A 26,374-nucleotide genomic window follows, 5' to 3' on the forward strand; every position below is an offset into this window, starting at 1 on the left:
TGGAACACTGTAGAAAGCAAAAGACACAGAGGTCAGAGTGGGAATGGGATGGAATGACAAGTGATAGGGAATTTGGGGTCACACTTGCCAACAGAACAGAGGTGTTCAGCAAAGCCATTGCATATATGCTTTTGATTTCCCCCATGTAGAGGAGACTGCACCTTGAGCAGCGAGTACAGTATACTAGGTTGGATGAAGTACATGTAAATTGCAGCCTCACACAGAAGGAGCGTTTGGGGCTCTGGACAGTGGTGTGGGAGGAGTTGAAAGAGCAAGTGTTACATCTCCTGCACTTGCGTGGGAAGGTGCAAGGGAAAGCCGAACAGGTGATAAAGGTGATGGAAGAGTGAATCAGAGTGTAATGGAGGGAACAGTCCCTTTGGAATGCTGAGTGGGAGGGGAAGGGAAGATGGTGGTGGGAATGTTTTGAAGGTGGCAGAAATGGCGGAAGATGATCTGTCGGCTGAGGACAGGCAGGGCTCAGCTTTGATCCCTACTGACATTCAGCATCAAACCTCAGTCAGTGCGGCACTGGTGGACTGCTAATATCATAACACGAGTCAACACCTTGAAGAAAGAAAGGAAGGATAAGGCAGATAACTGTAAAATAAAGGGGCTATAGGTGGAAATATAGGATCAGATAATCCAATACTGTAAGGAGCCGTTTTGCTGCAGTCTTCCTCTGAAGGGAATGTCATCAGTGCAGTGGGAAGGACTCAAACTTTATAATTAGATTTTTTCCAACAAATTCCCTTTGAATTAGGGAGGAACTCTGTCTTCTTCGTTGTTTCCCCTGCAGGACCGTTGTAATGTCAGTTCAGATTACAAACTCAAGACCCTAGAGGAGAAGGGGAAGCAAACTTGAGGTGTGGGAAAGAAGGAAGCTATAATAATATTTTCCATTAACTCGTGACCAGTGCCAGTGTCATGTTGAATTTTACAGACTGGTCTGGCAACTGGAGAAATGAAACTGAAACCAAAGAGAGCCGAGAGTTAAGTTTCCGAGGAAATCGAAACGAATTTGGTGTTGATCTAGAATCAACTGCATAGCGATGAACTGAAAAATATGAACATTGGATTGGGTGTAGATCCAAATCAGTGATGTGGATAACATTTGATATAAGGAGGCTGCAGTCACACCAGCCTCACTGGTGTGAAAGCTGGAAAGATGGAAAAGATGGAGCTTTACAGCACTGAGCACAGGAGGTTGGACAATTTCATTAAAAATAACCTGGAGCCGAATAAATTTAACATCGATGTGAGGAACGCCGTGCACAGGATCTGTGAATTTTTAAAGACTCGGTGTTTTATCGAACAACCTGAGATCAAAGTAATCAAAGCCGTTAAAGTAAGCTATTTTATTTTTACTGGAGAATATTTAATTAAAAGTGTTTACAATAATTTACTATTTAATATATCAGCTACTTTACCTTGCTTATGAATGGAGGTGTTTTCTGATGTGATTACTAATTTTTAATTATTTTAAACATTTAAGTTTCCTGTTTTCTGCGCTTAACTTCCCTTCTCCAGAAGGTGTAGGCTCGCTCTGGGATACAGTTCCACGGGTGCCGGTTGCCACCGGTACCTCACCCAAGTTAACGGGGTTGGGCAGGATGGCCATAATTTCCCGGGGAATTCTGCGCCATGAAATGATATAGATGTGCCATTACAATGGTGCAAGTCTCCAGCAAAATCTGGGCCAATTAATTGAGGAAGTGTTGCCTCCGTTAAGGGGACTAAATGTTTTTGACCTGCTTGTTTTAAAGCTTCAGCATGCTTTAGATGTACTTCTGTTAAAGAGAAAATTTACTTTAAATCTGCTCCTCTTAAAGAACTTGCACGATTTAGATGTATTTCTCTCAAAGGTATCGTGTGCTTTAAATCTGCTCCTCTCAAAATCAGCATGCTTTCGATTTCTTAAAGGAACAGCATACTTTTAAAAGAAATTTTAAATGTAAAGCAATACAGTACTTTGTGTTATTTAAAATACAAATTTCAGGTTATTTATACATAAAATATACCTAATAATTTGGGAAAGAATGTGTGAGTATTGCTTCCTCAATACTCCCCCTCCCTTTCTCAATGCTGCCTCCATTCATCCTATCTGCAGGTCAGCTGCAATGAAGAAACGCCATAGTGAGTCTGTCACATTTGCTCTTGTACAAGGGAAGGAAGAGAGACAGCAGACCACAGCTAGGTGGTAGTTAGGGGCTTCACTCTTATTTGAGCCTGTTCAGTTTGGAAAAGGTCACCATGACAGGTATTATGAGTCCTAGTTTGCATCTTATGGTTTTATTCTCATGCTTAAACAATATGTTGTTTGGCAGATTCTGACTCGGCACTAACTCTGCCAGTGGCTAATATGGGAAATGCAAAGAATTAAGCCCACTCAAAAAAATCCCTAAATAGGGCTAAACCACTCTTTTGATAACAAATTGCAAAATACACCCAAAAATGTAAATGGTAAATCGATGGCTCAGTAGGTAAATGCACTACACAGTGTGGTACTGAGTTATACAGACCAGGAAGATCTTAGCTTTCATTGCTGTTCAGTGCTGAGTTAGCCAGTCTCAGCAGGGGCAGTAATGCAGGTGCTAAAATTGACCACAACTCTCCAGACAAAAAGGGAACCAGCAGGCCAGGGTTGTCAACCAATCACTTTTCCAACCTTCCTGGAAAGCCTGCATGTGTGTACCTCTAGTGAGGACAAGATTGGACTGTGAGGCTCCACACAGTTGAATAGCCTGCTGACACCTGCGGTCTAAGATCACACATGAAGAATGGCTGTTTAGGGGAAATGCTGAAGGGTGATCATGGACCTGTGTCCCATCAAAAGTCAGCATCTTCAAGAAAAGGGGGCAAGAGGAAAAAATCAGAAGGAAAATGACAGCAAAAATTGTATCAGTGCTAATTCCGAGCCTAAGGCAACGATACAGATTGTCTGCATTGCCTCCAGGGCTGTTCAAGACTGAAGAGATTCAATGCGGTCATTTTATATACAACATTGTTGAAATGAGTAAGTTCACCAGTAGCTGAAATAGTCATCAATAATTGTCCATTCTTCTTCCTTTTCTTAGGCTGGGTCAACAGGGAAAGGAACAGCTTTAAGAAATGGCTCAGATGCGGATCTGGTCGTCTTCCTCAGTTGTTTCCAGAGTTTCCAGGACCAGAGAGACACCAGGCATGAAATTCTTCAGGAAATTCACCAAGTACTGGAAGAGTGCTTATCAAGCATTGCATATGAGATCAGTGATATCAGTATCAACAGAATATGGAACAGTGGCATCCCACCAAGATCGATGAGCTTCGCAGTGAAATCGAAGAAGAATTCAGAATGTGTGGAGTTTGATGTTTTGCCAGCATTTGATCCATTCAGTAAGAATTGATTGTTTTAAGACACTTGCACCTATCATTAAAGCTCAAATTTAATTTTAATTCTTCCATGAGCCTCTGCTACTCATCAAGAAAGATGGGAAGAGAGTGGACCTTATCCCCTTTGCTCCATCACATGTCCCGTTCCTTGTTAAGATGATGCAACAGTTGAGTTTCCTTATTTAGTTATTAGACCTGTTGCTAAGGAAGAATATGTTACAATGCACTTTCTGAGTGTATCAGATGCAATAGCCTGTCACAGACACATAGGGACCCTTCACAGAGACATAATGAGGGATATTAGCCTAGGTTTTTGATTGGCATTATTTTAACACTGGGGTTAACCCAGTTTGGTATTAAAATGATGGCTGATGGGAAGTCTAGGATACTAAGGATACTCCTAAAGCAAATCTAGCCGGTAATGTTTCTTAATTTAATGTCTGAATTTTGTTTCCTTTTCCCTCCTTTTCTAGAGAAAGTGATTCAGTTCCTTGGCCACCAAGAGTGCTCTGGTACTTTTCCCAGCTGATCATTCTTCATACCAAGACAGGAGTGTCAACAGACTATTTTACCACGGGGAGTGGGGGAACCACTGTCTGTTTACATCTGATGACCACACACGGTCCAGTTTCCAGAAACAGCCTCTGGGTTGTGAGAAGTCAAAAACCTTCTACATTTTATTTCTCTTCCCAACCCAGGGACACTGAGGTCATTTGTAGTAACCCAATGCTGCCCTGATTAAGATGAGCACTGAAACCTGGGACCTTCTTGCTCTGCTTGGCTCAAGTACCACAGCACTCTTAATTAGTGGCTTTAACATTAACTGTCATATTAGATTATCCTAATGCTCACTATATGTCATTAATATCTAACATAATTAAGGACTATCAGGAAGCAAATACATTTCAACAGGGAAGAAGGAAAGATTAGAGAATGAGTTGCTCCACTTGCTGACACACTTGTTAGCAGCCAGATCTAAAGCAGCATTAGCAGATGCTTTGGACCAGGTCTTTAAGTTAATGATCGGGTCTGATAGGGTAGACATGGAGAAGATATTTCCACTTGCAGGGGAGACCAGAACTAGGGGCCATAAATATAAGATAGTCACCAATAAATCCAATAGGGAATTCAGTTGAAATTAATTCACCCAAAGAGTCATAAGAATGTGGAACTTGCTACCACAAGGAGTAGTTGAGGCAAATAGTATGGATGCATTTAAGGGGAAGCTAGAAAAGCACATGAGGGAGAAACGAATAGAAGTGGACCTTGATAGGGTTAGATGAAGTAGGGTGGGAGGTGGCTCATGTGGAGCATAAACGCCGGCATAGACCAGTTGGGCCAAATGACCTGTTTCTGTACTGTACTTTCAATGTAACTATCCTCTTGCTTTAGGAATGGTTCGAGATCTATAGATACCTAATTGTAGACACCTTTAGGAATGTGAGGAACTTTCACAGTAGAATTTTCTCTACTTAGGATATTCCCCTGTGGCTATTCACCTTATTCACAAGATTAAATAAATTGGGGAGCATCCACTAAAATGCAGGTATACATGGTCTATTCGATTGATGGGCTAAATGGCCTGTTCTCATTAAGTACTTGTCCAATGAACCACTTGGTGCCACAAGAAGCCATTGCTCATTAATCATTTTATTTCTTGCAGTGGGACAGGACGATAAAAATGAAGCCCATCTCAAACTAATCAATTTTGTAAGCGAAAATGAAGTTTCAAGTGGGGAATTTTCTGCCTGCTTTACTGAGCTTCAGAAAGAATTTGTGAAGCAGCGTACTTCAAAACTTAAAGACTTGATTCGCCTGCTAAAACATTGGTACAAAAAGGTGAGTAACTGGGGAACAGAGCAATTGTTAATCCTTGGCGGACCATGGGAACATCGTTACATCAAAAATAAAAAGGTAGCTAGTTTCTGTGTCTCGTCGTGCATCAGTACGACACAAGATACAGATGATTCTGGGAATGTCCCTCATTGAAAACCAGGAAATAGTTGCCTGGAATGTTTGAATGGTGGGAGCTCGATGAACTCTTGGAGAAACGTCCATTTGTGCCGTTTCTCCGGGAGCTGTGCCAGTCTCCTGCCGAAGTTACGACAGGAGATCGGCAGAACCCCACAGAAATTCAGGGTCAATATTTGGAATAATTGAAGATCTTTTATTGCCTCAAGCCAGCACATCTCCTCTACTGGAATCTGCCTTTGATCAAAGCTGTTGGAAGGAATTTGGAGGAAGGGGAGAGCTCCTGTGCATCTTCTGATTTAGGTTGAAAACATGTTATACCAGATCCTGATTCTCAAAGGTATTAAAGAGCAAATTCCCTGATGCTGTGCTCTGTGGAGGAGCTGCTTTCAATAAGGGAGTACAGAGTTGGAGCCTCATTCCTCCGACCTGCACCTCCTTTAAGCATAGCTTCCCATTGGGAGCAGGATCAGGGATTTTGCCTTTAAACCTTTTACACTGCACCCATTCCCTCAACATTATGTTTTAGAGTGACTTTCTCAGTTACTTTGGACCTGCAAATGGCAAGTTTGATCAGCCTACTCCTTTTCACAGCCAAAAGCTGCATCCAATTTTGTGGTGCCACTGGACTCCAGCGTTCACAACAAAAGACAATCAAACAAAAGTTAATTTATCACTGAAGGATCAATTGAAAAATTATGTGGTAGAAATTGGATCTCCTTGTGCCAGTTTTCCGGGCAGAAAATGGAGGTAAAAATGAACAATTTCTCAAGGCAATGCCCTGCATCCCAAGGACACCAGAAATACGTCTGATGCCATATTGGCCTTGGACAATTTTCAGGTATCCTGGGCAGTTGCTGTAAACAGGTGTTAGGCTCCTTGAATGTGTTAATGAGGGGTATAATGCCTGTTTAAGGAACTTTAATGAAATTGGTCAGTGCTGAAGCTTCGGGGCTGCTCCCCTCATTTTTTTGGCGGAGTATCTATTGACATCACTGTGTCAGCCAATGAGGCAGGGCGGGACTTACAGCCACAGAACTCGTGTGTAAAATCAATCCTAATTTCTTAGAGCAGTGCGGTCTCTGGGCGTGATTGACGGGGGAATTACCCAATCATCTCCATTCTGGCTAAGACTAGTGATGTTACTATATGCAGCCATTATTTGGTTCTACATGCGGCCTCAACGTAAGTACATTTTTTGACACATATCTTTATGTGGAGCCGGGGGAGCAGGAGTACCCCTCCCAGCTCCAAGGCACTCCTGAGGACAGCTGCTGGGCAACCATTGTCTCCCCCCATCCCGCTCTCCTACCCCTCCCCGTAGGACCTACCTAACGGCCATTGCCGGAAAGGCAGCTGGCCCAACTTCGTCCTCATGGAACCTCCGATCTGCCTCTGGACACCCAATTGGCACCTGGAGCTTGCCTGCAATATGCTAATGATGCCGGAGACTCAATTTTGGGTGAGTTTCCGGCTTCTGGTGCACGCCTCCAGCATCCTGCCTATTTCAGTCCAAAGAATGGACCGAAGTGAATTTCTACCCCAATGTCTTTCAGATGAGATGCTAAACCCTCTCACGTGGACCCAAAATATCCCATGTCATTAATGAAAAAGGACAGGGAGTACTGCTGGAGTCCCGGGCAATATTTAGCCCTCAACTAACACCACTAAAGCAGATTATCTGGCTTATTTGGGGGGTATAGTTAATACTGAGGAGGACTGCGACAAAATACAGGAAGACATTAATAAACTTGCAGAATCGGCGTGTAATTGGCAAATGAGTTTCAATATAGATAAGAATGAGGTGGTACATTTTGGTAGCAATAATAAGGAGGCCACATATTCCATGAAAAATAAGAGTCTAAACGGGGTAGAGGAGCGGAGGGATTTAGGGATCCAGATACATAGATGACTAAAAGTAGTGATGCAGATTAATAAGACCATAAAAAAAAAACCAAGCACTGGGGTTCATTTCTAGAGGGATAGATTTGAAAGGCAGAGAAGTTATGTTAAACTTATACAGAACTTGATTAGACCACACTTGGAGTACTGCGAACAGTTCTGGTCTCCACACTATGAAAGGGATATAGAGTCACTGGAGGAGGTGCAAAAAGGATTTACTGGGACGATACCAGAAATGAGAGGTTATACCTATCAGGAAAGATTCAATAGGCTGGGGCTCTTTTCTCAAGAAAAGAGAAGACTGAGGGGTCTTTAAGATTATGAAAGGGTTTGATAGGGTAGACATAGAGATGTTGCCACTTGCGGGGGACACCAGAACTAGGGGCCATAAATATAAGATAGTCACTAACAAATCCAATAGGGAATTCAGGAGAAACATCTTCACACAGAGAGTGGTAAGAATGTGTAACTTGCTACCACAAGGAGTAGTTGAGGCGACTAGCATAGATGCATTTAAGGGGAAGCTAGATAAACACGTGAGGGAGAAAGGAATAGAACGATATGTTGATCGGGTTAGATGAAGAAGGGTGGGAGGAGGCTCACATGGAACATAAACACCAGCATGTACCTGTTGGGCCGAATGGCCTGTTTCTATGCTGTACATTCTTTGTAATTTATCTCATTGCTGTTTGTGGGATCTTGCTGTGTGCTAATTGGTTGCTGCGTTGCAATAGTGACTACAATTCAAAATACTTAAGTAACTGGGAAGTGCTTTGGAATACCTTGAGGTGGTGAAAGGTGCTCTCAATATCCAAGTTCTTTTGTTCTTTCTTTTGAATTCTGTCACACCAACACAGTGTTCTATAGGTTCATGTCTGCAATTCCCAATATGGAGAGCTTCTGTTCCCAGCCTTATCTTTGTGGAGGGATGCTGAGCAGAGATTAGGCATTTCCTCTGATGGAAGGAGAAAAAATTGGAATGAGGGCCACTCTGGGCTGATCATGTGGACTTCTTAGGGGATGCTTATGTGGCAGCATTGGTCTGGGTATAGCACCGGCCTGTCCTCTCAGGGAGGTTGTGTGGTCTCGGAAGAATAATAAAGGATAAAAATATAGAAACAAAAATACAGGATGGGGAGGAGGGGTGAATATTTTTAATATCACATTTGTGTATTTGTATTTGTCAACAATTTATTCTAGTATGTGAAGCCACGGAAATCTGAGTTGGGAAATGGAGTGCGCCTGCCTGCTAAGTATGCAGTGGAGCTGCTGACTATTTACACCTGGGAGCAAGGCAATCAGCAGGAGAGGTTTGTCACGGCTGAAGGGTTCCGGACAGTCCTTGAACTCATCTGTAGATATCGGGAGCATTTAAGGGGAAGCTAGATAAACACGTGAGGGAGAAAGGAATAGAACGATATATCTACTGGCCCAAGTGCTACAATGTCAATAATAAAGTCATTGCAGACTTTCTACTAGAGAAACTCCGTGCCAACAGGTAAAATCTTCAACCACATTTAAAACTATAACAATTATAGCTGCTCCAGTATTTTTAGTTTATATTAACCTTCTTCTGACCTACTGTACAGACGGGCACCACAAAAAGAACTTGCATTAATATTGAGCTTCATCACATCCTCAAGATGCCCCAAAGCACTTCACAGCCTATTGGTTACTTCTGAAGTATAGTCACTGTTGTTACATAAGCAAGCATAGCAGCCAATGCAGATTGGTCCCACAAAGAGCAGATGAAATGAATGACCAGTTAATCTGTTTTTAGTGGTGATGGTTGAGGGAGGAATTTTGCCAAGGACACCAGGAGAGATTTGTCACGGCTGAAGGGTTCCGGACAGTCCTTGAACTCATCTGTAGATATCGGGAGCTGTGCATCTACTGGCCCGAGTGCTACAATGTCAATAATAAAGTCATTGCAGACTTTCTACTAGAGAAACTCCGTGCCAACAGGTAAAATCTTCAACCACATTTAAAACTATAACAATTAGAGCTGCTGCAGTATTTTTAGTTAATATTGACCTTCTTCTGACCTACTGTACAGACGGGCACCACAAAAAGAACTTGCATTAATATTGAGCTTCATCACATCCTCAAGATGCCCCAAAGCACTTCACAGCCTATTGGTTACTTCTGAAGTATAGTCACTGTTGTTATGTAAGTAAGCATAGCAGCCAATGCAGATTGGTCCCACAAAGAGCAGATGAAATGAATGTGGTGATGGTTGAGGGAGGAATTTTGCCAAGGACACCAGGAGCACATCATGCTCTTCTTCAAATAGTACCTCAGGGCTTCAATTTAACATCTCATTCGAAATGTGGCACCTCCAACAATGCAGCACTCTCTCACTCCTTTAGTGCAGGAGTGAGAGAATGTTCTGGATTGGGTATTGAACACTCAACCTTCTGACTCAAACAAGATTGTTGCCAACCGTGCCTTGGTCACACCTTAACAACTGAGGAAAATTAGAGCATAATACAAAGCATATTTTCGGTAATAGTTCTACGAGAGAAAGACAAACCATGATGATGAAATAAATGCCCACTCTCCTAAGGTTTGAAAACCTCTTAAAATCCAGTAAAAAGTTGCTGATGAGTTTTGAGCTACCCATAACTGTATCAGTGTTGGTCATAAATAGTTTAGAGGAAGTCCTCAACTCCTCAGTGACAACGATCATCTCTGAGCCCAAACAAGGCCACTGTTGTTGAGGGGGGTGGGACTGAGGGAAAGGACTCCCTCTGCTGGGAGTTCCTGTAACCGTGGCCTCAAAGGGACCCAGCATAAGGTTGAAGACCAATATGCCGAGTGAGAAGCGTACCAGATTCCTGATGGCGGAAGAGAATTTAAGGCGGAATGTTTAAACATGTTTTAGAGTGATTCCCGTGGTGACAATCTGGCATTTCTGGGGGGGAGTGGGGGCAATGTTCCCCGGCCTTCCCAGTTTCCAGCACCGTTTTGTAGCCTCTGGAGGCAGGCAGGTGCCTGAGATTCGACCGTAGTGGCCTAGATGCCTGCCGGCCCCATGTAAATTAGGTGACGTCCCATTAACCCCGCATCCTGCAGCAAGGTCGCTGGCAGAGGACATGGGTGGCTGTTGAGATAATGTCCCCATGGGCCACATTTCAGCCCCATTTTGTAATTTCTGAGTTACCTCCTCTAATTCCACTGTCCCTCCATGTTTGGAATTTTCTGCAAATTTGACCAATTTACATTAAGTTTCAGAATCCAAGTCATTGTTGTGAATTAGGAACAGGAGTGGTCCCAACACCAAACATAGGGGCACCCCATTTAGTACTTCCGCTCCCCCCTCCCCTGCAATCCCAACATAACTTCACTAACCTGTTGTTTTCTATCTTTCAGCCAACTTCATATCCATTCCCAACATTTGTTCAGAATCTCCATTGTATAACTAATAGTCTTTCGTGTGGAACTTATTAAAGTTGCTCATCAAATGTTCAGTCCAGTTTATGACTCATACATGGTTAATAATTGTTGTTGGTATGGTTTTATTTTTCAGGCCAATACTTCTTGACCCAGCTGATCCGACTGGAAATGTGGCTTCATCCGCTGGTTGGCAGGTGATGGTAAATGAGGCCAGGAAATGCCTGAGCATGCCATGTGTCTCTGGAGTCCAAGGGTGGGCTGTCAAGGTAAAATGGTATTAATAAATGATGCAGTTCTGATACAAGGGAATGTAGATTGTAGAAAATTTGTAGATTGAGATAATAGATCCAGGAGTTCCTTCTGTCCAGAATAGATTTGAAGAGGTCACACAGGTGAATGGACATTGTTCTCATTATTTACCTCAATCCTCAATTGGAAACCTTCATTCTTTTCATCGGGGCTGGTAATGATAGCCCAGCTGTCAAATATCAAAGATCTATGTAAAGTCACACAAATCAGAAACTTCCCAGGTTCAATCCTCAGTCCGTAGTGAGTTAACTGATCTCAGCTGGGTGACTGTGGGAGTGCTATAGTTGGTCTCAGCACCCCTGCACGGGAGGTGGGGAAGGAATCAGCTAAGATTCCCATTGGCCAGCATATTGTATGTGTGTGGAGATCGGATAGGGACAGGATCAGACTTGGTTGTGATGCCCTCCATGGTTGAATGGTCAACAACACTTACTGTCCAAGCTCACACATGAAAAGTGGCCACTCGGGTGAGGTACTGGAGTGTAGCTATCACCCCAGCAAGAATCAATCAGGAGAGGACAGGAAGAAAATTAGGGAAATATAATTATCGCAATACTTACAAAAAATACTGAACTGACTTTTTCAGCCCCCAAAATAAAAAAGCAGTAAACATTTTATTTCTTGTGCTTTTTTTTCTTGTCTTAGCCAGTGAAGGGTTTTGTAATCACAGTGATTGGCCTGGACGGTTCCTCATTACAACTGAATACCAACCTTGATAGCGAAATCTCAACGATCAAACGACAAATCGAGCAACACATGAAGATTCCAGTTCACCAGCAATGCCTGAAGTTTAATGAAACCATTCTGATTGACAACAAAACCTTGTTGGATTCCGGAATATTCTTTGATGCAACCCTTCACCTACTCATGATAAACGAAATGAAAATATGTGTCAAGAAAACAGATGGGCGGAACCGGACACTAAATGTACAGAGAACTGACACTGTTTTGAGTCTGAAAAATAAAATTGAATCTTTGGAGCCCCTTCGTTCAGACCAGTATTACCTGACCTTTGAATCGAGGCAACTAGAAGATGGACGCACACTGGAATACTATGGCATTAAGCCACATTCTGACATTTTGATCAACCTGCGTCTGCGTGGTGGCAGGGAGGTTCAGCTCCTTAATGCGGAGCATCATAATTAAACAGTTTGAAAATCAATAGCAATACTAATGACTTTAAATTGAATTTTGAGATTACATAATATCAACTCGATTGAATTAGAATTAGTTAAAACTGTTTTGTGACAGGTTAATGCATATTTATCGTTTCCACTGATCTGCCTGAATCTGACCAAAAAGCCTATAATTTAAACAGAATTCACATTGTAAGATGATTTTACATGATTTTTTCTAGTATATAAAACTTATGTTTAGTGTGGGTGTTTTTAACACATAAAACATATAAACCCTCACTTTTGCATTAAGCATACTAGTACATTCAACGAGCTCACGCTTATAGAAATTAGATCAACCATTAACACACAAACAGCTGAAAGGACAGAAATGATCAAATTAAACTACCCATAAGGTAAAGGGATATAGTTAACAAAGGATGCTTTAAGCTTTAAGTCTTGATTTCTTGTAGAAGCCCCAGATGTGAATCCATGAGTTTGCTTCCATCTACCCAAGGAGAGAAAGGGTCAAATCGTTTCTTTCTTTGTTATAGTGTTGTTCAAATTGTGTAAACTATATCTATGTTAGGACTTGTCACACAATAAACGGACAAGTTTCAACCATATTTGCCATCAGATTTGAATTCTCTTACAATGTGCAGAATTTGAAAACACACTCGTAACAGGGTAAGGCTTAAGCGTGGGTGATTCTGTGCATTCTGAAACATGTATATTAAAGTATTAGTCATTGAAGGAATGGTACTTGGAATAGAATATACTTACCCTCATGCCTCCAGAGATCATTGCACTTTTTGCCCTTTTATCTGTTTTGGTTAGAATGTGGTCCCACCACTCGCTCCTCCAGGCCTGACAGATATCTGCCTTGGGGAATTGGGGTAATTCTCTGGTTTGGATAATAACTTGCAGCTCTTGTCTGCTCTGTCAATGGGCATTGAAGATGACGGCCACTGGCTAGTTGGCAGGAGCGTTACTCTGTTCAAAATTAACTGAATAACAATTGTTGTCATTTATTTTACGTTTTGCATTGGCAGCAATTCTTGCTAACTGCAGCAGTGAACAAATAAAGCTGCTTTAAAGTTTGATAGACTGTTAGACTGGTTTTGCTTATTCGTAGATTATGTCTTCATTTGCTGTAATTATCTGTTATGAATGCATTATAAGTTTGTTTATATATAAGGATACAGCGAGTAGATTATTTTCCAAGTAAACTGTATATATTACAATAATCATAGAATCATACAACACGGAAGGAGGCCATTTGGCCCATCGTGTCTGTGCCGCCTCTTTGAAAGAGCTATTCAGTTATTCCCACTCCCCTGCTCTTTCCCCATAGCCCTGCAAATTTCTCCTTTTCAAGTATATATCTAATTCCCTTTTCAAAGTTACTATTGAATTACACCAAGCTACGTCGAGACTACAACACAGAAACAGGCCAATAGGCCCAATTGGTATTTATGCTCCACATGAGGCTCCTCCCTCCCTACTTCATCTAACCCTATCAGGACACCCTTCTATTCCTTTCTCCCTCGTGCTTATCGAGCATCCCCTTAAATACATCTACGTTATTTGCCTCAACTACTCCTTGTGGTAGCGTGTTCCACATTCTTATCACTCTTTGGGTAAAGAAGTTTCTCCTGAATTCCCTATTGGATTTATTAGTGACTATTTTATATTTATGACCTCTAGTTTTGGACTCCCCCACAAGTGGAAACATTTTCTTCAACTACCCTTTCAAACCCTTTCATTCTCTGAAAGACCTCTAGCAGGTCACCCCTCAACCTTCTCTTTTCTAGAGAAAAGAGTCCCAGCCTGTTCAGCCTTTCCTGGTAAGGATGTCCTCTCAGTCCTGGTACCATCCTTGTGAATCTTTTTGCACCCTCTCCAATGCCTCCAAACACTTTTTATAATATGGAAACCAGAACTGTGCACAATATGACAATACCAGAATCTGCTTCCACAATATCGCAATAGATTAACTATCTAATGCTGCACAAAAAGGATCCTTCATAATATTGTGCCTGTCAATATATGCCTAACTCATTCAAGGGCAGGGTTTGCCTTTGGATCGCCAGATACTATTTAGTGAATAGCTAATCTTTACTACTGTTATACCATTCCCATATCTGGGAAGGCCCTACAGCCTTCCCAGCCTGGATGGACTGCAAGTAAAGGGTAAAGTAAAGTAAAACCTGCCAGCCAATCCTTTTCTCACCTCTAACCTTCAATAAAAACAAAAAACAAAAAACAAAATACTGTGGATGCTGAAAATCTGAAAAAGCATAGAAGATGCTGGAAACACTCAGCAGGTCAGGTAGCATTTGAGGAGAGAACGGACACGTGCTCGTTTTGGTTTCAGACCTTTTGTGAAAATTGGAAGACCAATGAACTGCATTTAAAAAGGAACAGAGCATGTGAAGGGGGAGGGAAAACACACACACACACACACACAGGAAAAGAAATAGAATAATCTGTAAACTACGTGGAAAAGACATAGAGACATGGAGAACATGTAAATAGTTTTAAAAAGTGGGAGGATGAGGCAGGTAGAAAGAAAAGCATGAAAAACTGGCAAAGCAATAAAAGAAGCAGGTTGTCACTGAGGTGCGGACTTCCTCGTCAGCATAGTGTTCTGATGATCCCCCCTCCAAGCACCAACTTGCTCCCTCCTGTCCACAGAAATGCTACCACATCCATCCCACATTGTCAGCACTTCCTGCCAAAGAGAAAGTGGGAGATGTAATTAAGGTCCAAAGTTATTAAAGTCCACATTAAGGCCAGTGGGCTACAAAGTGCCTAGCAGAAAGATAAGATGCTATTCCTCGAGCTTGCTATGAGCTTCACTGGAACACTGTAGAAGGCCGAAAATAGAGAGCTGTTGAACCCCTCAATTGGACTGCGCACATTGCACTGATCTGATAATCACCCAGTGTCCCCTGTGTCTGATCCCCAAATCTATATTCAGTGACTATTACTTCCCATTTACAAGGGTGGAATTTGTACCCAGCTGTGATTTGGTTGGTGTGTATATATCTCATGCTAATGTACACGTTCATTCTTTTGTCACTAGCTCCATTGTCAATATGTTTTTGTAGAAATTAATCTTTTTCATTGAACTTTCAATAAAATCTGTGATTCTGCACAGTGTCTTCACATCCTTTACATTTTCACAGTAGAACCGTGTTTTGGTTTGGCTCTCACTCCTAACACTAAGCTGCACATCCATCACACACAATTAACACAGCCAAAGTGGCACTTTTTGGAACCCCCATGATGTCAAAATTAAGGATGGATATCGAAGGTCAAGTGGCCTGGACCCCAAAATCTTCCTGAATTGGCCACTTACTTGGGAGCCGATCAAAGCAGCGGCAAGATCGGGGGTGGGGGGGGGTGGTGAAACAGGACAACCCCTCACCCCCACAGGCTGGTGGCTGTCCAAGTTTTCAGGTGCCTGGGCAGACTGACACCAACGATGCACCCAATGTGGCAAATGATGTGGCCTCTCGCAGACCTCACAAACTCCAGTGGGGGTGGGTGTCAGGGGGCATTAGCAGGCACGATCCTGGTGCAAGTCCCAGTATTGTAGCTCATGGCCTTTCAAGGACACTGTTTTGCACTGAATACTGTTCTTTGTTAAATAAAGTGTCTGTAGTTTATGGCCGCGACTCAACCTGATAGACTGTAGGAGACACAGTCCATAAGCTGGTGTACGGTAACAAGGGTTATTTATTTGATCCCTGGATCTCTCTATCGTTTACCTAGATATTGGGCAGATTAAGACACTCTACGGATCCTAGGAGACGGGAGGTCCGCTTACAGAAATGGCCACTGGACTGTGATGGATTGGATTTTGCCTGGGTTGCCTGAGCAGGAAGTTTTTAATTTATAATATTTCTGTTGTGCTAGGATCAGCTTGTAAAGAATCACCCAAGATTTCTCAGATGGGAGTTAGAAGGCTCCCATGGTAGATGGGTCAGCAATGATACTACTTATGCAAGTTTCTGTGGCTTCAAACCCCCTACGAGGGCAGTTAGCTGGAATGGCTGCAGTCATCGACAAGTATCTCAGGCTATCAATAAAGATTATTTTCATTCAATATTGATGGATTGCCATTGTGGGTTAATTAAATAATAAGAGGTATGTTTTTTGCCACAGTTCTGAAGACAGGAGAAGTCTGTAGCCTCGGTGATTGACAGCTCAGTGGGCCTGAACTGACTGTCTTAAGATAGCAGTTCTCTGAGGGCCAGTCTCTCCCTTCCAGGAGCAGAGTGAGCTCGGAGGCTATATACTGTTCATTCATGTTATTAATGTAAAATAAATCAGTTGTTGGTTTGAAGCTGTGCCTGTCTCTATAGAGCGTTTTTCGGTCCGCTTTCCATAAAGAGAGAAGTAATGTGTGATATTTTAGTAGCTGGTATACAGAGCAAGGGTTCATTGTTACAATCCCTGGGTCATGTTGTCGTTTAACTAGATAGTGGGCAGAAAAAAAAGGATGTAGGGACATGAAGTCCACTTATGGAACAGACTGGTGACATTGAACCCAAGAGAAAACCTAATGTAAAAAGCCAAAAATTGCGATAGCCGTGCCAAACCCAAATAGAGTATCTGGCATAAAGCCCAAATATGTAACAGAAGTAATAACATTTTCTTGTTTCTAAACTTCCCATTTCTTAAAACAGTTTCCCTTCAGTACTGTGTAATCCGATCTTGGCTGACTCATCCAGCAGGTACACCAACCTGTCATTAACTTGGCAGACAAAATGATAGAAAATTCTTGTCATAACCAGCAGGCCTATATGCTGACATCAATCCCAAGACACTGTGTAATCATGACAACATAGAAATACGTATTTTTTACAGCACAGAAATAGGCCATTCAGCCCAACAGGTCCATGCCAGTATTTATCCTTCACACGAACCTCCTCCCGCCTTACTTCATCTCACCCTATCAACATATCCTTCTATTACTTTCACCCTCATGCACTTATCTAGCTTCCCCTTAAATGCATCTATGATATTCGCCTCAATTACTCCATGTGGTAGCATGTTCCACATTCTCACCACCACAGAAAGTCATTTGTGACCAACGGTATTGAGTCAATTTTAGAAATTGCCTTCAATGGAGAGTAAAACCAGCGTTGCACCTGATCCCGTCAGTTTCCCAGTGGGCGGGTTATGTTAAAACTGTCCACTTGATGTGAATATGCATTCCCACACTGAGAAACATAGCTATCAGGACAGTTCACACTCAGCATTGCCATTAGGTCAAAAACTGCTTCTCTCTCCTCTCCTAAACTTGTTGACTCTTGTTAAAGTGTAGTTCCACGAGCAATAGGTGCCTTCTATGTTTAAGTTTATCTATGTATAAACTACCAAACTCCTTGATTAGCTTCCAGTCATAAAAGACTGCAGGGTATACTCAATTGGATTTTAGCCTATAACTGACTCCACAATATCTGTTATTTTATATAAAAGCCATCTGAACCACTTCCCATTAAATTCCAAATGTTAATTCACTCCCCAATATCCATTATTCTACTTATAAAATTTCTAAACCCCCTCAGTTAAATTCCTGCCTATAATTCATTTCCAGGTATCTGTTATTCTATATATAAACTATCTGAACACACTAATTACACTCCATTCTGTTGATGGGGCTCAATCTCAGAACTTTCCTGGAATTGGAATTTGAAGCCTGTCTGTTGTAATCTTACGTACTATCAAAACAACCAGGAAACACACACAACAAGTTTAGATTGGGAAATTGAAAGTTAAAAGAAACTGCGGCAAGATGGAAACCAGAGTTCTACCATATGGATCCTGATGGTCTTGATATTTTCATTCCTGATCACCTCGCCCCAAATGACTTCCAAAAGGAAGCAAAATCCGCAGTTTTTTAGATCTGTGAGTTTTTAAGAAAACCCTGCTTCATGAATGACGCCAATGGCATCACGGTTGTTAATGCAGTGAAGATAGGTGATAGGGAGTGATGTCGAACAAGATCATACAAATGTAGGAGTTATGTTTCTTTATTAAATCTAACCTATCAGTGTGGACAGCAATCTGAACAACATAGCTCTGGAATTCCCTCCCTAAACCTCTCCACCTCTCTCTCCTCCTTTAAGTCAGTCCTTTAAACCTACATCTTTGACCAAGTGTTTGGTCACCTGTCCTAATATCTCTTTATGTGGCTTGGTGTCAAATTTTGTCTGATAATGCTCCTGGGAATCCCCTTGGGAACTTCTTACTAGGTTAAAGGCGCTATATAAATGCAAGTTGTTGTTGTTATCATATCTCTCAGGTTTATCTCAAAGCACTTCACTATCAATAAATCATTTTGAAGTAATATGGACAAATGCAGCAGCCATTTTGCACAAAATGATCAATTAAACTCTTTTTGGTGGTGTTGGTTGATGGAGCAATGTGGCCAGGACAACTAGAAAACTTCCTGCTCTTCTTCAAATAGTGCCGTGGGATCTTTAACATCCACTTAAGTTGGTAGACAGAACCTTGGTTTAATGCTTCATGTGAAGTTCAGTAGTTACAGCTGTAAACTTATTTGATGGGCTTGCATTTTTCATGTACAAAATAACAGATATCAGGAAATGAACCAAAAGCTGAGGTCTAATCAGGGGCTTCAGATGGTTTATATGCAGGACGATGAATACTCAAGAGATTTATAGGTTGGTATCTGATTGAGCACTTTAAATGATCATTATTAGAATAACAGATACCTGTTGCTTGCTGTTTTTGTATCTTTACACTCTTGCCTTGGAGAATGGTGTGATGTACTGGAAGGATTCGCAGGCTGATCAACAGTCAGACAGGCCACGATGTGAACACTCCTAACATGGCTGGAACCAGCTGATAGGGTGGTTAATCCTATAAGGTGGGAGGGTTTTATGGGCTACCACAACCCATACGATGAGGGGGGCCTCCCACATTCACCAGATGCGAGTATCCCGCTGGACGTCAACCCAAATTTCAGAGCCAGAGATACGGTCTCCACTTGCCAGAACTGTCCAGGGCCGGGTTGGAACACTGCACCTTCTGGGTCAGAGGCGGGAATGCTACCAGTAAGGCAAAGGCTTGCTCCAGCAATGAGATAAATGACCAGGTAATTTGTTTTTGGTGATGTTGGTTGAGGGATAAATATTTGCTAGCACACTGCTGGGGGATCTTCCTCTTTATCATTGAATAGTGCTGTGGGGTCTTTTAAGTCGACATGAGAGGACAATTGAGGCCTCGGTTTAACGTCTCATCGAGATGGCACCTCCAACTGTGTGGCACTCCCTCCATACTAGACTGTAGTGTCAGCCTAGAATATGTGCTGAAGTTGGGCTTGAGCCCACAACCTTCTGGCTCGGAGGCAAGAGTGGTACCACTGAACCAATCCGAATATGTCCATAGTGCATCTGTTACTGAAATCCAGCCTGGACAAATCAATCTCAGGTTAGCCTGAACATCCCTAATACTGTTCATATAAAACTGCATTTTTCCAGATAAGACTCTGTTACAACCAACTTTAGAACTTCTCTTTATTAACACAAGATTCCCTCTACACCAACAAATTAAGTTTGTAGCAGGGGCCGAAGACAATGACTTTGGTCTTCCCAATGTTTAATTGGAGGAAATTTCTGCTCATCCAGTACTGGATGTCGGACAAGCAGTCTGTCAACACAGAGGCAGTGGAGGGGTCGAGAGATGTGGTGGTGAGGTAGAGCTGGGTGTCATCAGCGTACACATGGAACCTGACGTTGTGCTTTTGGATGATGTCGCCAAGGGGCAGCATGTGGATGAGAAATAGGAAGGGGCTAAGGATAGATCCTTGGGGGAGTCCAGAGGTAACAGTGCGTAAACGGGAAGAGAAGTCCTTCCAGGAGATTCCCTGGCTATGACTGGCTAGATAAGATTGGAACCAGACGAGGGCAGTCCCATTCAGCTGGATAATGGAGGAAAGGTGTTGGAGGAGTATTGTATGGTCAACAGTGACAAAGGCTGCAGACAGGCTGAGAAGGATAAGGAGGGATAGTGCACCACAGTCAGTCACATAGGATGTAATTTGTGACTTTGATTAGGGTGACGTCACGTTCAAGGACTTGAGAGGTTGGAGATGGGGCAGTAGTTTGCCAGGACAAAGGGGTCAAGGGTACGTTTTTTGAGGGAGGAGGTGATGACGGCAGATTTAAAAGTGGGACAGTACCAGAAGAGTGGGAACCATTTAAAATATCAGCTAACAATTTCAGTCTCCTCTTCTCAACCTCTCGCTGCTCAGAATCCTTTTTCTGCTTTGGGCAATTTTCTATTTTAAAGTACCATATAAAATGCAGACAATTGTTTTCAGCCAGAATGTACAGTCATTCTTTTCTCTGTCGGTAATATAACCAAAAACAGAGGCGGGGGAAATTGAATCAGCTGTTCGCCGGATCAATGTGTCCCCTTTCAAGTTTGCAAAAATAAATCAACAATGTTAACAGCAGCACACTGTACACTGGCGTCTTCTGCTGTTCATATTGGGCTCTGCAGTTCCAGATGCGGAAAAGCCTGGCGAGAGAACCGAAATCGAAACTGATCGAAGCGATTATGGAGAAATAGAAACTCACTGCAGCTTGGAAATGAACAAAATTGTTCACACCCGAAGTCTTAGTTTCTGTTCCATCACTGTACCTTGAATCTGAGCAGAAAGGTGAGTTACTCGCTGTTTGTGATTTCAGTTTCCATAAATCTATGCAAGCTTTACAGATAAATGCACGATAACATAGTACTTTAAATATATAAAATAACGCCATTGGCAGCGTGACTCGGGATTGACGCAATCAAATCGATTGGAAGATTGTTTACTTAGATTTTTTTTTTAAAAACTTATTTTCATTGCAGCGAGTTTTTATTCTCAACTCGTCTGCGAAAGAATTTTAGAGATTAATTCAAAATTAGTCCTGGGCTTGAATTCGTTCCAGTGAATTATAAAATGCTGTTTTTGTTTATTGGTGGAATTGGGTGAAAGGTGTTGTCTGAATTCCACAGGGGTACCCAGTTACATGTTTCTCTGTTGTTCCTGGGAATTTCCTCAGTGCCTGCCTTTATAAAGAACGGGCGACAACTCCTGCCAAGTTTCCGCTCCTGTGCCTTCTGCCAGACCTGGCGTTTGGTGCACCGACTGAGTGGCGATGTACCCGGGCTCCAGCCCAAGTGACCTAGATTCCCACAGAACGAAAAAGATTTTTTTAACCATATCAGCTCTTACTCAGGAGCCTGATGAGAACATTGGCAGGGCCGGCCCCCAGCTAAAGGCGGACGATCATCGTCACCTCTGTGGACATGGTGCAGATAGGGTTGCCAACCCTCCAGGATTGTCCTGTTGTCTCCAGGAATTAAACATTAATCTCCCGGACACTGTTACAAGCAACACGGGAGAAACATCATAGGGGCATTTTAAACAATTGTATGTTTCTTTTTCATTTTCTTTGAACACTTTTGTTTGTTAGTTATAAAAATATTGGAGATGGGGAGGGGGGAAGGGGATGGTTGACTGACAGTCAAGAAAGATCCAATCGGGTAACAAAGAGTCTGTTCACTTTCCGATTGGTGTGGGCAGGTGGTGTGCTCTGGGGATGGGCATGTCAGGTGACCAAAGGCAGGAATGGAGGGGGGGGCAGGGCGGTTGGAGGTAGGAAGTCATGTGATGAAACCTCCAGGAAAACGTCCAACCAGAGTTGGCAACCCTAGGCGTGGGTAGGTGACAACTTGTGCCCACCTCCCCCCATTCAAATGAGGTGCTCTCCTGCTGACCTCAGACTCCAGCAGGATCAGCCCTGGGGGGGCACCATCGGGCACGATCATAGTATAACCGCTCGGGTTAATGTTTTCAATGTCATTCATCCTTTTTTATATATATGTGTGTATATGTATATATAAATATATATAGGAACCAGAAGATATTCTATGGTTTTTGTCTCTTAGTGATCTTCCGATAATACTTCCTGAAGCGCCTGCCCTAAAAGGGATGGGCACAACCAAATAAGGCACTAATGACAGAGTGGTGTCATATGTCACATTTTGTGTAATTGCTGCTACAGCAACACTGGAATGTAGTAATGCCAGCATGTTACTGCCGTCCAGCATTGCTAGTGCTAGCTGAATCCTTTTAAAAAAGTAAAGTTCACTCTCCTACTGGCACTTTGTACCAGATCTAGCAGACGTCAAAACTGATCTTGAGAAGAACCTAAAGGAGTAAGATTTTCAATATATCTTACAAACTTTTAATGAATCTTGCAATTGCTTAGCAAGTGTAGTCCCTGTTGTGAGGATTTAGATTCAGTCAGTGCAGCAAATGGAGGACACTTGCTGGTTGTTGACACAACACCTCCAAACCTGTCCAATACCCTCCGCAGATTCTCAGCCAAATAGGGTGGGGGTCATCACATATGGTGAGAGCTCCTTCAGCATGGCTCCTTCAGCATGGCATCCCGATCACCTGCCCTGGTTCACTCTCAGCAGATTTGTACGGTGAGTACAGTAATGAAGACATTAGCAAGAACTTAAGCTCCCCAAACAGCACCCCTGCCTCCTGGCCACCTCCCTCCCTGGGCTAGGTCTTCTCACAGTAGTTTGGATCATCTTTTCTGATGTGACTCTAGCTGGTGACCTGCGATGTACCATGTGCATCGTATTATTGTGCCACCCAGCTTCTTTTGAATGAAGGGTGTATTGCAAAAAGGGGTAAGTGCTCTGTTCAGCTTTGCTGAGGGTGGGCAGATCAACTTTTACCTTGGAGTCCGTGCTCTGTCTGAAGGACGAGTATACATTTACTCAAAGTCACCTGAGTTTCCCTACTGAAATTTAGACACATTTGCTCCCAAGTATGCCTGGGAGACTGCATCCACCTACTCTGTGACATCCATCCATCCATGCACCTAGGATTTGGCTGCCCTTCAGCACCAAACAGGACCACCTTGCTTTGTTCCATTTCTGCAACAAAGCCTCCAAAGTCATTACTCAAGTCTCAAAAACTTTGTTGCCTTCCTCACTGCACATGTGATCAGTCTGTTACCGTATTGCAGCCAACTCCCCTTTAAGAGCAAGCAGCAGCTCTTTAACAGCTGCCGGCTCACCCCATTTTAACAACTTGCAGCCGACCAAATTGTTGATCTGATTCCCCTCGTACATTTTCTATACACAGGGAGTCCATTCAAATGAAGGGAAGGGACTTTTTAGTCAAAAAATTGGACAGGGCATTTCTCTACGTTGTTGGTTTGAGCAAGCATGCATCACAGATATGGATAACCTGGATTTTTCTGGCCTCAAAAAATTGGGGACAATGCATTTGTGCCTTTGCCAGCCATGTGTTATCTAATGAGGCCTTATGTAAACCTGCTGATTGTTAAGACCAACCTGATCACTTAGGCCAAAATGTATAGCCCTGTTTGTCAAAGGATCTTAGAGTCTGGTGTGAGTAGGACAGGCTAGTGTGTCCCATCTCCTTGTTCCTTTACAACTCATTAACACCAATGTTCATTGGATATGGTGATGCGTTGTTACTAATTAGCTCCTCTCAATGGCTCGGTTGGTAAATGCATTACCCATGTAGTATTGAAACCAGGAAGGACCCAGGTTCAATTCCCTATGTTGGTGCTGAGATAGAGAGGGGAAAATATCTGCCAGGGTATCACTGATCACTGCAGGAAAATACTTGTGTATGTGGATCAGGCTCAGATACTGGAGAGTGACCAGCACCTGTGGAAAATAATAATCACAGGACCATTGTAGCTCAATGATCTGTCCTGATCCAGAGTTCAAATAACAGTTATTAAATTCCATTTTATTTATTTTGTATTCCAGAAAGATCCGTGAAGCAGAAGATGGATTTGTATTGGACATCTCCACGTCAACTGGATGCATTTATTTTTAATTATCTCCAACCCGACCATACATTTCACGAACAGGTGGGCGAGACCATCGACAAGATCTGCGGTTTCTTAAAGGAACAATGTTTCTCTGGTAACCGTTGCATTAACGTCATTAAAACAGTGAAGGTGAGTCCAGCAGAATGCAATACTGGACAGAAATAGACCAGCAAAAGAGTATAATCACTGGAAAACACTATAGTGCCTTTGGTGGCTCATTGAATAAAAGTACCAATATGGTACTGAGCCATGCAGACCAGAAAGGTTTCAGGATCAATACCAGGTCTTTGCTGAGTTATGTAATCTCAACTAGGGCAGCAAGGCGACTACAATTGGTCTCAGTGCCTCTTGGCTAGGGAAAGGGAGAAGCATGCAAGCTCCCGATCACTTTTCAGTGAACCCTGCTGTTGACCCCTGCTGAAAAGTGTATGTGTTGATGTCACAGTGATCAATCTCAGTTATGATACTCCTTCATGATCAAATTACCTTTCACCCATCTGTCCTCAAACTACCACCCCAACTCCAACCTCCCTTTCCTCTCCAAGGTCCTTGAACGTGTTATCACCATTTACATCCAAGCCCATCCCTCCGACAACTCCCTGTTTGAATCTCTCCAATCAGGTTTCCACCCCTCTCATAGCACTGAAACAGTCTTAACCAAAGTCATGAATGACAATCTTTGTGATTGTAACCATGGTGCATTGACTTTCTTGAGCTTACTACAGCCTTCGACAAGTTCAATCATACCATCTTCCTTCAATGCGATCCTCCATTGTCCAGCTTGGTAAGACTACCCTCTCTTGGTTCCATGCTTACCTAACTGATCTTAGTTCGAGCATCTCCAGCAATGGCTTCTTTTCCCATACCTGCAGCATCACCTCAAGAGTCCCCCAGGGGTCCATCTTTGGCCCCTCCTCTTCCTCATCTACATGTTGCCCCGAAGTGAATCATTGTACACTGATGACACCAATCTCTACCTCTTCACCACATGTCCATCACCAAGAGTGGCTCGGTAGCACCACTACTGACCGAGCTGGCCGAGTCCTGAAGGACATAGCTCCCAGACTGGGCCTGCGGCAGGTGGTGAGCGAACCAACACGAGGGAAAAACCCACTTGACCTCTTCCTCACCAATCTACCTTTCGCAGATGCATCTGTCCATGACATTATTGGTAGGAGTGACCACCGCACAGTCCTCGCGGAGATGAAATCCCGTCTTCGCACTGAGGACACCATCCAAAGTGATGTGTGGCACTATCACCATGCTAAATGTGATAGATTCAGAACAGATCTAGCAGCACAAAACTGGGCATCCATGAGGTGCTGTGGGCCATCAGCTGCAGCAGAATTGTATTCCAGCACAATCTGTAACCTCATGGCCTGGCACATTCCTCACTACCATTACCAACAAACCAGGGGATCAACTCTGGTTCAATGAGGAGTGTAGAAGAGCATGCCAGGAGCAGCACCAGGTGTACCTAAAAATGAGGTGCCAACCTGGTGAAGCTACAACTTAGGACTACATGCATGCTAAACAGCGGAAGCAACATGCTATAGACAGAGCTAAGCGATTCCACAACCAACGAATCAGATCAAAGCTCTGCAGTCCTGCCACATCCAGTCGTGAATGGTGGTGGACAATTAAACAACTAACGGGAGGAGGAGGCTCTGTAAACATCCCCATCCTCAATGATGGCAGAGTCCAGCACCTGAGTGCAAAAGACAAGGCTGAAGCGTTTGCAACCATCTTCAGCCAGAAGTGCCGAGTGACTGATCCATCTCGGCCTCCTCCCGATATCCCCACCATCACTGAAGCCAGTCTTCAGCCAATTCGATTCACTCCATGTGATATCAAGAAACGGCTGAGTGCAATGGATACAGCAAAGTCTATGGGCCCCGATAGCATCCTGGCTGTTGTGCTGAAAACTTGTGCTCCAGAACTAGCCGCGCCTCTAGCCAAACTGTTCCAGTACAGCTACAACACTGGCATCTACCCGACAATGTGGAAAATTGCCCAGGTATGTCCTGTCCACAAAAAGCAGGACAAATCCAATCCGGCCAATTACCGCCCCATCAGCCTACTCTCAATCAGCAGCAAAGTGATGGAAGGTGTCGTCGACAGTGCTATCAAGCGGCACTTACTCACCAATAACCTGCTGACTGATGCCCAGTTTGGGTTCCGCCAGGACCACTCGGCTCCAGATCTCATTACAGCCTTGGTCCAAACATGGACAAAAGAGCTGCATTCCAGAGGTGAGGCAAGAGTGACTGCCCTTGACATCAAGGCAGCATTTGACCGAGTGTGGCACCAAGGAGCCCTAGTAAAATTGAAGTCAATGGGTATCAGGGGGAAAACTCTCTGGTGGCTGGAGTCCTACCTAGCACAAAG

General features: G+C 43.1%; 1 protein-coding gene across 1 annotated transcript in view; it reads left to right on the forward strand.

Annotated features, from left to right (window-relative positions):
- The window catches only part of LOC137342316 (2'-5'-oligoadenylate synthase 3-like), a 57,793-nt gene that overhangs the window by 19,545 nt on the left and 11,874 nt on the right, over window positions 1-26,374 (forward strand). The window contains exons 7-15 of the mRNA XM_068006256.1: window positions 1,128-1,348; window positions 3,078-3,375; window positions 5,036-5,211; window positions 8,446-8,626; window positions 9,030-9,210; window positions 10,775-10,907; window positions 11,596-12,078; window positions 22,721-22,802; window positions 23,922-24,115. Of these exons, the coding sequence (XP_067862357.1) occupies window positions 1,128-1,348; window positions 3,078-3,375; window positions 5,036-5,211; window positions 8,446-8,626; window positions 9,030-9,210; window positions 10,775-10,907; window positions 11,596-12,078; window positions 22,721-22,802; window positions 23,922-24,115 (1,949 nt within the window). The remainder of the gene's footprint in view (window positions 1-1,127; window positions 1,349-3,077; window positions 3,376-5,035; window positions 5,212-8,445; window positions 8,627-9,029; window positions 9,211-10,774; window positions 10,908-11,595; window positions 12,079-22,720; window positions 22,803-23,921; window positions 24,116-26,374) is intronic.

Source organism: Heptranchias perlo, chromosome 25 (genome assembly GCF_035084215.1).
Source record: "Heptranchias perlo isolate sHepPer1 chromosome 25, sHepPer1.hap1, whole genome shotgun sequence".
NCBI lineage: Eukaryota > Metazoa > Chordata > Chondrichthyes > Hexanchiformes > Hexanchidae > Heptranchias > Heptranchias perlo.